Raw genomic sequence first — 15,368 nt, forward strand, 5'->3', positions numbered from 1 at the left:
ATCTTTATCTCCTTTTGGAGTCACCATGCTAGCCTGCCAATAGAATACCATCAAATTGATGTGTGTGCCCTTGAGATGATTGGACCTGATATTGTTAGGTGTGTCATAGAAATACCTCAGAAAGATGACCTTGAGACAGGCTAGCTACATACAGTATAGGCGTATACTAGGCTATAGGCCTATAATCATTATTATCCTCATCATTGGTATGTCTACTAGTCTAACAGCTTACTATGGCATTTGACCAATTTCGCTTCGAAAGGAATTATTTTACTTTATTTGCTATAAAATACGCTATAAAAATAGAACCTGAAAGTTTCAGGTGTGTCGATAATGCACGTATTTCTTGGTGTAGTTGTATCCATTTCTGCTACTACTAGCCTACAGAAACACCATTCAACTCTAGATGATTATATACGATCATTTATTTGATATCGGCTGCTGATATCCTTTGATTTCACATGAATCAATACAGTTGTCCACACTTGCACAATATAGCCTACTGCAGAGTCCACATCTAAAGCCCCAGTCCCCAACATATTAGCATTTCATTCCCTAACAAACATGAATTGAAAGACAAAGAATACTGGAGCAGATGACAGGGTCTTGAGTAGACTCACACTTTTATCCCTTGGATATGTGTACAATGCAGACCCATGTACCTAGAAGACTGCACGCGAAAAATGTAACAGTTTGGTGCACTAATCTGCCAAAACAATCAGCAGTTAAGTAAAGGGTCAATCCATAAAATACACATTGGGAATGTCAAAATACAGTAAAGCAATAAATTAAAGCCCTCCATGAGCAGAAAGCTTGAGAATAAGCTGCTATTATTCTTATACTAATAAGTCTATATTTCGCTTATAATTCCCCTTAAAGTAGTAAGTATATGCTATGGCATAAAGGAGTACAAAGCCTACATATAGATGCCGCTTGAATTTCCGGATAGCACAGTCGATTTTGTCTAGAATACAACTTTTTCTTAAAATGCTCTTTTACACGTTACCCAAGTGCTTCCATTAAATCAATTAAACATATTACAAAATATTTGTGTGGTATCTTATTAAATAGCCTGTTATCATAAGTTAAAACAATAGTCTATTAAACATAGACCTATAATTGAATTCAATTATAGGTTATCTTCTTGTGATTTTGGTGCACTGCTGTAAGTAATTCTAACTTGTTTTCCCAGGTAAAGAGGTGGTCTTTGGTGACAGGTTACAATACGCGACAGGTCCGGTTACATTTGATTGCAAAGCATAAATGACTAGGCCTGACATCTCATCGTGCCATGATATTTCTCCTGAATGTCAAAATTAAGATTAGGTTCAGTAGACTTTACTAATTTCACAACTTTATCAAGTCAATTCCTATTCCAATTGTTGATTTATGCATTTAGGCTACCATGCTCTTTAGACCACCAACGAGATTTTGCTCGTGCATGCCCCAAAAAGCATTTTTTTTTTATAGGACATAGACTACCTACCTACAAGAGAAGCCACCGTGTGCCTGCAGTGGAACCTAATATTTAAATCTGACCTCTCCTCTTGTGAAACATATTGTCATTATTAACAATATTGTCAGACAGTGTAGTCGGCAAACATAGCCTCTAGGCCCTCCGTTGAGCAAATACCCAGGGGGTTTGGTGTAATTCAAATGAACTAATCGTTCATAAGGGATTGACCAAACAAAGAGAGCAGACATACAGGTTCGTCTCGTGCACAAGGAATGACGTCCCAACACGATTCGATTAGATTAGTAGTTTGTAGCACAGCTGCATAACTTAATATAGCTGCCCTTTGTCTTGCAAAGAGGACTTCCATTTCTGGAAATGTCTCTTCTGCAGGAAAACGAATAGGCGCCAACTGTCCAGCAACATTCTGAAACCGTCGAACCGTGTAGGTTACAAAATATACTTCGGTAAATCATTTCTATCCATCTTGTTTCTTTCTTGTTGACCTCGCCGTGACATGAAAGTTGAGATCATAGCTTTTCGTTTAGTTGAATTGGGTTAGCTAACAAGCACGGACTCCGCACAAGCTCATTTGCTTCACTTACATCTCCGGTGTATTAGCAGGAACGGTTCAGGACCCGGCCTTCACTCTAAGCGCACAAACCCTTTACTGACCTCTCCAAATCTCTCATGTTATTGAGCCAGTGATGCCGAAATGCATCAAGTGCCCCATTGATGCCATCCCTCACCTGCAAGACATAGGGGTATTTTCAGATATAACCTCAAGACATAGGGGTATTTTCAAATATAACCTCAAACAAAAAAACGCATGCAATTCGTTTATGATCCTAAAATATTTAATAAGCATGTATAACCCCATAAAAAATGTGTAGGGTGTACTTTAGGTGATGCACAATTATATAGAGGTAATAAATAGCATAATAATATTTGAACACAATTCAAATATCATTCAGAATTCACAATAATTCGCAATTTGGTTAGTTTGTCACCTCAAGAAAATCTGTCATTGCCGGGAAGCAAAAATTATTTTAAAAATAAAAGGCCTATGAATTATTATTAATATTATTATCATCTTTGGGGGGGCATTGTTCTGCTTAGTGCTAGAGTGTCTCTTATTTTCTTTCCCAACCAAAATGTCTTGTGTTTTGTGCTATATTAGTTATGATGAAACAGACTATTTACATCCAGTGTCGATGCATCTAATCAAAAGTGAAATTGAGTTGACTGTTTTGGCCTATAGCTAGTATATACACAATTACCTAAAACAGTTTTTGGATTGTTTAATCATTTGAAATGTCTAGGAAAGTAATAGGCCTAGATCGTCCATAGGTAGTCTATGGGCTATATTTTTGTAAACGATTATGTAATAATACCTTTCTTTACAATTTTGACCTATTTTGGGTTTAAGCGTTTTGCTTCATAGGATGCTATTACTTTATGTCAAGAATATAGCCCACTTGCTACACAATAATCAGCTAGCTCAATATTCTGTTTCTACAATTTCTACACAAACGATTAGGTTACGGAACACCAATCCATCATAATAATTGCAGTGTAATTTGACCGGCTTCATTCATATTGATCAGGGACTCATGATAAAAAGTTACCAGTCAATAGAAACATGATTAAGACAAAAACAATTTACCTGCAATTCAATGGACCCGAGCTGAAAATATTTTTCACCTGCTGTAAGCCAGCACATGCGATAGGCTATTCGAATAATATTTTTTTGTGAATAGGCATATGTATTGATAGCTATAAATGCACGTTTTAATGTAAATACCGAAGTCATTGTTTTTTTTTTCGTTGTCGAATGCTTCTCTATGGAGCCATGATAATAGGAGCACGCACGTTGGAATGGACGTAATGAGTGCGCGGTGGTCCCTAGCCATACACTCTGACTGAAAGGTCCACGAGGTTGAGAGGTTTGGTTATTTGCATACAGAAACACACTGCACGGTAATGGGTATCTGCGGTAATAAGGCTACTTCTGGTAGCCATCACAGCACAATTGGTTTATTATGAACTATGATACAACAGATGCATAGCCTACACATGAAAAGTAGAAGAATTTATCCATTATGTACATTTTAATGAGACTTACGCTACAATTGTGCGAGGCAAACCTTGATGCAGGCCTGAGCAAAATTAGGAACAATGTTATCGAAATTAAATACTCTGGGCTTATCGCCAACAAGGGAAGTAGAATAGAACAATATGCTACACATAATAGGTCTGCATTCGACAAGACAGAGAGCAGGACATTTATCAAGAAAACGTTTTTTTTTTTTTGGAAAATTAACAAAACCATGAGTAAAGAGTAAACAAGAGAATGTGTCAATAGGCCAGTCAGTATCTAGCAAGCGTGACTGTTCTTCAGCACTTAACCATTCTACGGCCTTGCGATCTCTTTCTGCTACAGGGACTTACTTCACTGCTATGTACACAGAATTTAGAAATGATCTATCAAGTTTTACTTCACTTTTATAAAGATTGACAAAAGAGAACATTAGGTGAAGTTAACAGACATTTTATTTAAGTGAAATAAATGCACCTGTTATTAATAAGTCAATAGCCTGCACCAAAGACATTTCTGGTAAAAATAATTAGGCAGTTTTATAGTGAGTGACTTTAAAGTCACGAAATCACCATCACACCATGACCCTTTTCAAATGTTCAGATTAGCCTACTCGCATAGCCTACCTCTGAAGCGTTCGATGAGTTAAAGCAAGTGAACTCGAAATCGTCTACCTGAGATAAAATGACCATTACAGATCAAAGTCTAAATGACAACATTGAGTTATTAACAACATTAGCATGCTACTGGTGATCCATCACTTTTGTTTTAGAAAATATAAGGCCTTAATACGCATTTAATTGTCTTAGATGAATCTCGTTCACATCAAGACTGGATTGGCATTGAATCGCTGGCATTTTTTGCGTTCTAGGAGGATATTGTGCTATATATTATATTCTATCCGTGAGCTGTCCAAAATTACATTTAGGCTAATTGCAAATTATAAAAAGTACCATGATGACTGGAATACAAGTCAACAAGTGGAATTTGTCTGAATTCCAATGAGTGACTCGTTAACCGCAGTGAACACAATGTCACTGGAAAACATTGGTAGGCTGTTTTTAATTCTTCAAATCTACATATTTAAAAATATTCATCCATTGTATTGTCTGAATGAAATGTAGTAAAGAAGAAGCAAAAATACATAACAGCTCATAAAATCGATATGGTGTAATGCACCCATTTGTCAACATGAGAAAACACACATAAAAATGCTAAATGATCAGAATGTGGCAGGTTGGATGATGAACTAAAGTGTCCTCATTTTTGTGCCCGATTCTCCGTCTCGTGTCTGCTCCAAGAGCTCTCGAGTTGATAAAAAGGTTGCTATTTCATTAGGCTATGGCAACAGCTTTACCTAACTTCAACAACACTATAGCTTGAGACCAAATACACTTTCAAAATACGTTTCAAATCAAGTCCATATCCGAGGTATTTATGAAGTTCACGTTTAAAGTTCAAACCATCTAGACGGCATCTTGCTGATCTTAACTAAAAAGTAACATTTTCCTCAATTACCCCGGTAAAATGTCAATGGCCATTGTTGGATCGTTTGGCTCGTTGCTCCGCCCCTTGTGTTTGTCGTAAACCTGGCGCCTGGCTAGAGTAAACACAAGATAAGAGCGTCCAAGGCTCCCCTCCTTCTCCAAGGCGATCAATTGGATATCTCAGACGGACCCACAAGTACTCTATTACGTAGGTGTCCTGTGAGCAGTGAGGGGACAACAGCACCACAGTCGGGCTTGTTCCGCGTTCAGCCATATTCACCTGCGGGCTAAACCATGTCCTTGAGCCCAAAGCACTCAACTCCTTTCTCAGTGACAGATATTCTAAGCCCGATCGAGGAGACCTACAGAAAGTTTGGAGGAATGGACTGTACAGGGAACCTCGCGTCTCCGCTGGGCGCATATCGGCAGACTCCGGTGTCTCAACCTGGACTGCAGCAGCACTCCATGGGCCATAACACCGGGGTGGCGACCGCTTATCACATGCCACACAGCGTCTCCCAATTTTCCAGCGCAATGGGTGGATACTGCAACGGCAGCATCGGTAATATGGGAGACCTCCCGTCGTACCAAGACACCATGAGGAACGGCGCAGCAGCAACTGCATGGTATAGTGCAAACACCGAACCCCGCTACCCAACAAGTAAGTTGAAAAAGCTCAGTCTTGTTTCTTTTCAAATAAATGCCAAGACAATTCGTTTTCAATAAGAAATTAAAATGAATGGAAACTACATTGTAATGGTGCATGATGCACAGCACTTAAATAAATTCATATTAGATGCAGTCTAAGTTAACAGCCTGTATCTGTGCGCTATTGCAGTTTCTAGATTCATGGGGGCTTCCAATGGGATGAACATGACCGGGATGGGGACGCTGGCAGGGATGGACGCCACCAAGTCCATGGTGACCCTACACTCTGCGCCCAGGAGAAAACGAAGGGTGCTCTTCTCTCAGGCCCAGGTGTACGAGCTGGAGAGGCGGTTTAAGCAGCAGAAATACCTGTCAGCACCCGAGAGGGAACACCTGGCGAGCATGATTCACCTGTCACCAACACAGGTCAAGATTTGGTTCCAGAACCACCGGTACAAAATGAAACGCCAGGCAAAGGACAAAGCCACTCTGCAGATTCAACAGGAGAATGGCAATGTGTGCCCACAGCAGTCACCGAGGCGGGTGGCAGTCCCGGTTCTCGTGAAGGATGGCAAGCCCAGTCAGAACGGATCCAGCACACCGACGTCTGGGCATCAGCAGGTGCAGCAGCAGAACGTCTCTAGTGGAGAGATGACAGCTTCGGGCAGTGCGGTGGTCAATCACCATCAGAATCAGCTGGTGCATCATCCGTTATCCACTGCTGAAGAACTGGAGGAAATGTCCCCCAGTCCCCCTAGTTTACACAGCCAGATTAACATGGCTCAGACAGAAGCGGCTCTCCTCGAGTACACCAATAACATGGTCAGTTCAAACCTGCTTTATGGCAGAACTTGGTAGAAGGAAGAAATTTACATTTTAATTCGGGAGACAAATAACGTCAAGTGGATTTTAAGCCGGAAAGACATTGGTCGTTGACATTGAGGACAACAGAAGCACCAGAATTTGACATTTTGGAGGTGCATGGTGCACCTATTATTAACAGTCGACCGTGCGTGTATACTTTTGATCAAGAGTATTTGATAAAAATGAGACTCCCAAGCACTCCGTGACGGTATTATTCGGGTGTAAAAGGGAGTGAAGTTATTTGTTGGCATTCAATTCTTTAAGGACACGAGGGTATCAGTCCGAAGTATTGTAATATTTCGATGAATGAACCTTAACTGTATATAGCTAACAAAAATATTTCATGTGACTATGATTTTTGTTTTTAAACGAAATATTTGTTCAAAAATTGTTTTGGTAAATTACAAAATGTGACTGCTGCTGCATAGCGTAAATATATAACAATCACATTCCTGTTAAACTTTAAAAATATATCGCTTGGCATGTAAGCATTACTGCTTATTTATGTTGATAGAATAATTATGAGCCACATTGACTGGAATGCATCGAATTTCACAGGTATAGCACAATGATTTCAAACAGATCTAATGTAATTAAATTATTCCAATGATATTGTACTTTACATTATAGCAATGTTACAATTTGTGTTGTTTATTTCTTATTACCACCACACAATTATTGAAAGAAAACAGATTCAATAAATGTAAATTCCAATATTTTCTGCCATTACAAGGCATCCTGGTTAAGTGGAGATAAACATTTAAGCACCTAGTCTATACAGCAAGATAAAGTCCTAAAACGCAAGACTATTTGCAGGAGATTTAATTGGACCTGTTAGGCTGTTTGGGCAAAAAATAAGGTCTATTATCAGGTGACGAAAGGTTAGAATTTCCAAACTGTAACTGCACACAATTGTTTAAGATTGTAATTTCCAATAAATATAATTTCTTTGTTATTCCTGGGTTCTTTGTGACTTTGAAATACAGGCTAGGAAAAATGCTAATTAATGTGAGGCTAAATTAGCCTACTTGATAATATGTCCCAAATTAAATTGGCACATAATTGAGACAAATTATTATAATAATTTTGGTGGGTGCTTATATTTGTCCTATTTCACACATGTACAAGTGTATATTATTGCATGTGTGAATTGCATATCCGAACTCCCCCGAGACATCTTCACACAGTGGGGTGAAGGCCAGGGTTTGTCATTATCAACGGCGACCCAGGAGCGATTAGGATTAAGTGCCTTGCTCAACGGCTAATAACAGATTTTTTCACCTTGTCAGCTCGGGGATTCAAACAAGTGACCTTTTCGGTTACTGGCCCAACGCTCTAACCACTAGACTACATGTTGCCCTGTACTACATGATCCCAGTTTCAGCATCAAGACGCAAGCAAGCCGAAAAAGTACATTGTGCTACCTGCCCGCTAAAATACCATTCAGCCATTCATCTACCTATGAAAATGGACCGTGACGATTTAATGAAACAAGACAGGATATAAAATAGGATATAAAATAGGATGATATCGGTTAATGACATTATTACACCTCAAAAACAAAGGCCTGATGCAACTGCCGTCGAGTTCGTCAATCTAAATTAATGACTAAAGAATTAAATTGATAAAAAACCTAAATAAACCCATTATCTAAAGTGTTTAACTCCTTAATGATTTAGGTATTTTGAGTTTATAAACAAAATGATCATTATTTCTTCTATGAATGCTTGACAAAAAAAAGCTAGAGGTTGACAAATCAGCAGAAATGTGATTCTAAAAACCAAAGATGTAGATGTGATGCAAAAAGCTGAATTTGGTTTTATTTCAGAAAATAGAGTAACTTGTACACTGAAATATGGAGCTAATCTTTCCAAATGAACTGACAATGACAATTGTCTTGACTGACTTGTATTTCACAAGTTTTACAGTTATCTTTAAAAATGCATTACATAAGAACATTTTAGGTAGAATTAAAAACAAAAACATCTTACAAGTAAACAGCCTGAAAAAGACGTGTATTGCGAAAAAAGTAAAAATTAAAAATCGCCTTCAGCACTACTAGGTCTGAATTTAATTCCAATTGTATTTTCCGTCTGGGGGTGGCAAGTGGTAATTCCGTCCAGAGTGGTATCCCTGTAAAACACAGAAAACAAGGGCCAAATCAGTCAGACATGCTGCACATGAAATTTGCGTATGAAGATCAAAGATGTCAGACATTGCAACATTTTGCTTCATTCTAGTCTTCTTCTAATGTATATTTTGAGAGGCTGAATTAGTAGTTACCCTCTGTCTCCCTGCCATATACAGTGCCTTGCAAAAGTATTCACCCTCCTTGGCATTTTTCCCATTTTGTTTCATTACAACCTCTAATTAAAATTGATTTTTATTTGGATTTCATGTAACGGACATACACAAAATAGTCCAAATTGGTGAAGTGAAATAACTAGTTTCAAAAAATAAAAAAACAGAAAAGTGGTTTGTGCATATGTATTCACCCCCTTCGCTAGGAAGCCCCTAAATAAGATCTGGTGCAACCAATTACCTTCAGAAGTCACATAATTTGTTAAATAAAGTCCACCTGTGTGCACTCTCTGTCACATGATTTCAGTATATACACACACACACACACACACACACACACCTGTGCTGGAAGGACCCAGATTCTGCAACACCACTAAGCAAGGGGCACCACCAAGCAAGCAGCACTATGAAGACCAAGGAGCTCTCCAAACAGGTCAGGGACAAAGTTGTGGAGTAGTACAGATCAGGGTTGGGTTATAACAATTTTTTTTCAGAGACTTTGAACATCCCACGGAGAACCATTAAATCCATTATAATTTTTTTTTTTAAGGAATATGGCACCACAACAAACCTGCCAAGAGAGGGCCGCCCACCAAAACTCACGGACCAGGCAAGGAGGGCATTAATCAGAGAGGCAACAAAGAGACCAAAGATAACCCTGAAGGAGCTGCAAAGCTCCACAGTGGAGATTGGAGTATCTGTCCATAGGACCACTAAGTCGTACACTCCACAGAGCTGGGCTTTACAGAAGAGTGGCCAGAAAAAAGCCATTGGTTAAAGAAAAAAAATAAGCAAACACATTTGGTCTTTGCCAAAAGGCATGTAGGAGACTCTCCAAACATATGGAAGAAGGTACTCTGGTCAAATGAGACAAAAATTGAGCTTTTAGGCCATAAAGGTAAACACTACGTCTGGCGCAAACCCAACACCTCTCATCATCCTGAGAACACCATCCCCACAGTGAAGCATGGTGGTGGCAGCATCATGCTGTGGGGATGTTTTTCTACCGGCAGGGACTGGGTAACTGGTCAGAATTGAAGGAATGATGATGGCACTAAATACAGGGAAATTATTGAGGGAAACCTGTTTCAGTCTTCCAGAGATTTGAGACTGGGATGGAGGTTCACCTTCCAGCAGGACAATGACCCTAAGCATACTGCTAAAGCAATACTTTAGTGTTTTAAGGGGACACGTTTAAATGTCTTGGAATGGCCTAGTCAAAGCCCAGACCTCAATCCAATTGAGAATCTGTGTTATGAGAAAGATTGCTGTACACCAGCGGAACCCATCCAACTTGAAGGAGCTAGAGCAGTTTTGCCTTGAAGAGTGGGCAAACATCTCAGTGGCTAGATGTGCCAAGCTTATAGAGACATACCCCAAGAAACTTGCAGCTGTAATTGCTGCAAAAGGCGGCATTACAAAGTATTGACTTTGGGGGGGTTGAATAGTTATGCACGGTCACAAGTTCATTTTTTGGGGTCTTATTTCTTGTTTGTATCACAATAAAAAAATATTCTGCATCTTCAGTGGTAGGCATGTTGTGTAGATCAAATGATACACATCACCCAAAAATCTATTTTAATTCCAGGTTGTAAGGAAACAAAATAGGAAAAATGCCAAGGTTGGTGAACCCCTTTGCAAGCCACTATCATACGCATGCAAAATAACTGATCACTATCCACATAAACAATGTTCTGACTTAAAGCCATAAACAAACATGTGCATAGTATAGGTAAGTGCTCCTAATGCGCTGGAGGCGTGCTCCTAATGCGCTGGAGGCGTGCTCCTAATGCGCTGGAGGCGTGCTCCTTGTAAGGTGGACATTGTTGACGTCAATAATAGTTACTATCCAGGAAAAAGTTCCAAAAGGCCTAATTCATGGTAAACAGGAGTTGGCGCACTCAAACAGGCAAGTCACTTATTCTGCGCAGGCTTTATTCCATGATCAAATGAACACAGGTAGGGCGGGGCGATATGACCAAAATCTCATATCCCTATATAGGTCATTTCATATCCCAATAACGGTACATTTCACAATATACACATTTCCTGTAAATTCAATAAATAAATAGTATATATAAAATGACCACATGTAAAGGCCTATTTCTTATTACATTTTGAATTATACTCAAATAAAATAAAAGGCATTTGGTACCTTGGGTCGAGTGTAAGTACCAACTCACGAAACCCCCGTTTCTCGACCGTATAAATTGGGGCCGTGTCTTTGCAGATGTAAGTTGTAACGGCAGCTGTTATCTTCTTCCATCTTCGTGATTATTTGCCATATGCTGTGCCGCGGGCAAAAGCCTCTTGCAACGTCTGAGTCGGGGGTTTGTTTTGAGCACTCGACTGTACTTTTTTGGGTCTCATCCATAGACTCTCTCCGTACTGTTTCACATGATTCTTGCGTAGGTGGTAAAATAGGTTAATGGAGTTCGTTGTCGGGACCGGCCTGCGGCATATTTTGCTGAGGTTGGTTTTCTGGTTCATGTCAGACTTTGATACCCAAACCACGTCTATGTGACCGAAGTTGCCCCTCTTTTTAGGTACGAGCTCCCTGTCTCCGTGCCACGTTCACTCTCCTCCATGTTCGTTAGTGTTGCAAATGTCCTTCCACACGACACGTGTGGAAGAACGCAAAGTGTCGTCCAATTGACAAAAGATATTGCCGTAAAGAGTGTGATTTGCGACACAACAAAATAAACGATAGAGCATAATAGGAAACGATAGATGTTTTTCCATCACACGATATATAAATCGTCATATCGCCCAGCCCTAAACACAGGTATATTGACGTTGAGGTCACGCCTTCCTCATTGATGTCATATGTTAGTCCTAAATAAAGTCAGCTGAATAATGTAGTTACCGGTTGTCCTCCACGGTCTCCTCTGCGGTCGTCCTGACCACGCTGCTGACGGTAGCTGCCCTGGCCCTGCCCCCCTCCGTGGCCTCCTCTCTGCGTCGACCGGTCCCAGCCATGCCCACCACCACCATACTGCTGCCTGTGTGGGTACAAACATTGTTGTTTTGGACTTTAATAATGACTTATTTCATTGGTTAATTTCTGGACTGTAGGGTCTACATCACAAATCAACTCTTAACCTCTTTTGGGTAGGGGCAGTATTTTGACATCCGGATGAAAAGCGTGCCCAAAGTAAACTGCCTGTTACTCAGGCCCAGAATATGCATATAATTGGTAGATTTGGATAGAAAACTCTAAAGTTTCTAAAACTGTTAAAATTATGTCTGTGAGTATAACAGAACTGATATGGCAGGCAAAACCCTGAGGACAAACCATCCCCCCACCCCAAAAGTATTTCAGCCTACCACTATTTTCAATGGCTATCACTTTTATTATAAGGCCAAGTCCTCCCAGATTGCAGTTCCTAGGGCTTCCACTAGATGTCAACAGTCTTTAGAGTTTCAGGCTGGTTTTTGGAAAAATGAGCCAGAAATTGTAGTTTTTCTAGGTGGCTCCCATTTTGGCTGGAGTGTTTCCAAGCGCGTTGAAGACAGCGCGTTCTTTGGTATTTTTCTCCGGTAAAGACAATAACGATTCTCAGTCTTACATTTGATAGTTTATTTACGTATTAGGGTACCTAAGGTTTGATTATAAAACGTTGTTTCACTTGTTTGGAAAATATTATTAGTAACGTTTGGGAATAATTTTGTATGCATTTTGATTGAGGGAAACTGATTATTGACTGAAGCGCACCAGCTAAACTGAGTTTTTACGGATATAAAGGACATTATCGAACAAAAACACCATTCGTGATGTAACTGGGACCTTTTGGAGTGCCAACAGAAGATGATCATAAAAAGGTATTTTTTATATCGTTATTTCTGACTTTCGTGTCGCACCTGCCTGGTTGAAATATGTTTTTCATGTGTTTGTATGCGGGGCGCTGTCCTCAGATAATCGCATGGTATGCTTTCGCCGTAAAGCCTTTTTGAAATCTGACACAGCGGCTGGATTAACAAGAAGTTAAGCTTTATTTTGATGTATTACACTTGTGATTTTATGAAAGTTAAATAATTATAATACTGTAGTTTGAATTTCGCGCTCTGCAATTTCACCGGATGTTGGCCAGGTGGGACGCTACCGTCCCACCTGCCCATAAGAAGTTAACTGCCATGTTATAGAAGATGACTAAACCATCGCTAATTTGCAATAATTTAGATGTTATCAGAAAGTAAATTACAGACTAACCAGAACTTAAAACAGCTAGCCAATGAACCGTTCAAGTCATCATATCAGAATATAATACAATAAAAAAAAGTGTTTCATAGTTTGCCGTATTGTACATTGCTCTCCATTCGATTTATTTTTTAATCGGCATTAGCACAGTTTACATTTATTCAGAGGGACTTACAGGAGCAATTAGGGTTAAGTGCCTTGCTTAAGGGCACAGATTTTTCACCTAGTCGGCTCGGGATTCGAACCAGCAACCTTTCGGTTACTGGCCCAACGTTCTTAACTGCTAGAATACCTGACGCCATGTACCGCATGATCCAAATTTCAGCTCCAAGACACCAGCAAACTGAATAAGTAGATTGTGCCGATCCATATCTAAATTCTGACATCTGTATGTGCCTTAGCCTTTCAGTACGTTTACATGCACAGTAATAACTCAATATTAAAACAGATGGCAGCAGGCTGAGTATGGCAGTCATGTAAACACCTTACTCTGCTTACTTTAAATCTGCGCAAGGTCATAATCGAAGTAAGCACATGCCAATTAAAACACCTGGTTTCTGAGTAATCTTTCAAATTAGGACATGTAAAGGCCTTAATAAACAGAGTTCTAGTGGTGTATTTGAGCTGCGCATGTGACAGCATCGGTAGTGCAAGCTTCCCTCTTATGCATGAGTGAAGCGAGATCGGAAAACTGAAAGCATGCACTTAGTTTTCATATAAACTTTATACGTCCAAATATGCTTCACAAAAATAATTGTTCGCGATTTTCTACATTTATCATAGTCCCCTCGTAGCCTGATTTCAGATGTGTCCTTGTGAACAATATTAGGGAAATTGCAAAGCATGTAAACGCTTAAGTCAAACTATTATATTAATCTGACTATCCGCAATTGTTGTGTGCATGTTAGCGTACTCATAGACAGCTACAAACACATTAGCCATGCTGGGCAATTTAGGCTTCAGGCCCTCCCTGCTCCAGTCCTACCCATTATTCCGTCTAAATATGTCAAAGCGCCTAATCAGGAGCAAAAAAAAAAAAAACCTTTTCCAGTTCTATTGATGCAGCTTTCAATTGACCATGGTGACCTAGCAACATCCCTGCTAATTAGTAACGACCTGGAGATTTAATTCAGAAAAAGAGAAAAAAAATGGCCACCCATTTCACATGAATGAAAGTATAAGAATATGAAATGTAAGCCAAAGTATGAAATAAACCAGACATTTACATGTGACTTGAATCGTGAATTGCACTCATCCCTAAAATGAGGACGCCACATTGCATGTGTGTGACGCCCACACCATCACTCCAAGAATAATGCCTCAGCAATGTGTCCATCCATAAGCCAAGCCACCATATTAAGTCTCATATTATTCACTACAATGGCCGAAGGAAGAAGTAGGAACCGTCCTAGAAGGGCCCATCCCTCATTATTGAACCATGTCACATTCATCCCCAATGCCAGACTTAGCCGTGCACTGGAATCCGTAATCCCTCCTACAGGTTCCTTATGCATGTCATTTCAGTCCAGCTGGTATAAGTAGTTAGAAACAGTTTTCAGTTCACCACTAATAACTAGTGACCTAAGGTGACAGAGAGCCACAATGGACCTGGAAGGCCTGAAAAGTTGAACCAAAGAAGCTGATTAGTCCTTCAAGAGGTCTGGAGAAAGAATCAATGACGGGCCTGTGCGGACACTGTGGCGCCGAAAGGATACTGCCGGAGCAGTATTAGTGATGCCTCATTAAGTTGGCCAAACCTCCTCAAGAGAAATTTGTTTAGCGCTCCCAAATTCTTAATTCATCTCTAAGCCCCCCCATGGTGAAGCCCAGTGGCCTCAACTAATAAAGCAAGATGTTTCATCTAACTGTACATTTAGTGTGACTCAGTGGTCCCCCACTAAAGCACTGAAACAGTTTCTACTAACCACATATTACGCTAAACCTCATGGGTAGTAAAAAAACAAATGTGTATCAAGGTTAACTTAATATGCTGCAGCGAGCACCCTTTAAAAAACAAAATAGTACTACATCGGTTTATAAAGTGTATATAAAATGCTACTGCATTAGTCATGAACTTAGCAGGCCCAGGATGAGGGAATACCTTGTAAATACATGCCTATGTATAAAAAGCAGAGAGCCGTAGACTCACCTTGGATATTGCTGCTGAGGGTTGTATGGGGGAGGTGTCCCTAGAAGACCCTGCTGCCTAGAATCTGTGGGTGACAAGAGACTTTTTCAAAAAAAGGGCCCCAACACACGACTAAGTGAACATAACGAGCGCAACTCTTAAAGAGCAATACTTTAAGTCCATCTACCTAA

The 15,368-nt window shown here is 39.9% G+C and overlaps 2 protein-coding genes across 3 annotated transcripts in view; one reads left to right on the forward strand and one right to left on the reverse strand.

The window, feature by feature from the left end:
• The first annotated feature begins 5,229 nt into the window (after window positions 1-5,229).
• On the forward strand, window positions 5,230-7,505 carry LOC106571263 (homeobox protein Nkx-2.4-like). Its single transcript, XM_014144089.2, has 2 exons — window positions 5,230-5,699; window positions 5,877-7,505. The coding sequence occupies exons 1-2, from the start codon at window positions 5,333-5,335 to the stop codon at window positions 6,542-6,544; spliced, it is 1,035 nt and encodes a 344-aa protein (XP_013999564.1). The 5' UTR covers window positions 5,230-5,332; the 3' UTR covers window positions 6,545-7,505.
• An 838-nt stretch (window positions 7,506-8,343) lies between these two features.
• The window catches only part of LOC106571262 (5'-3' exoribonuclease 2), a 46,186-nt gene continuing 39,161 nt past the window's right edge, over window positions 8,344-15,368 (reverse strand). For both annotated transcript variants that reach the window (XM_014144088.2, XM_014144086.2), the window contains 3 exons: window positions 15,199-15,262; window positions 11,718-11,853; window positions 8,344-8,683 (listed from right to left, as the gene is read on the reverse strand). In XM_014144088.2, coding sequence (XP_013999563.1) covers window positions 8,621-8,683; window positions 11,718-11,853; window positions 15,199-15,262 — 263 coding nt within the window. In that variant the 3' untranslated portion in view covers window positions 8,344-8,620. The remainder of the gene's footprint in view (window positions 8,684-11,717; window positions 11,854-15,198; window positions 15,263-15,368) is intronic.

This window comes from Salmo salar, chromosome ssa15, assembly GCF_905237065.1.
Source record: "Salmo salar chromosome ssa15, Ssal_v3.1, whole genome shotgun sequence".
NCBI lineage: Eukaryota > Metazoa > Chordata > Actinopteri > Salmoniformes > Salmonidae > Salmo > Salmo salar.

Coding starts and splice junctions, on each gene's coding strand:
- LOC106571263 (XM_014144089.2), top strand. CDS start 5,333: ATGTCCTTGAGCCCAAAGCACTCAACTCCTTTCTCAGTGACAGATATT. Junction 5,700..5,876: donor CGAACCCCGCTACCCAACAA/GTAAGTTGAAAA, acceptor GCGCTATTGCAG/TTTCTAGATTCATGGGGGCT.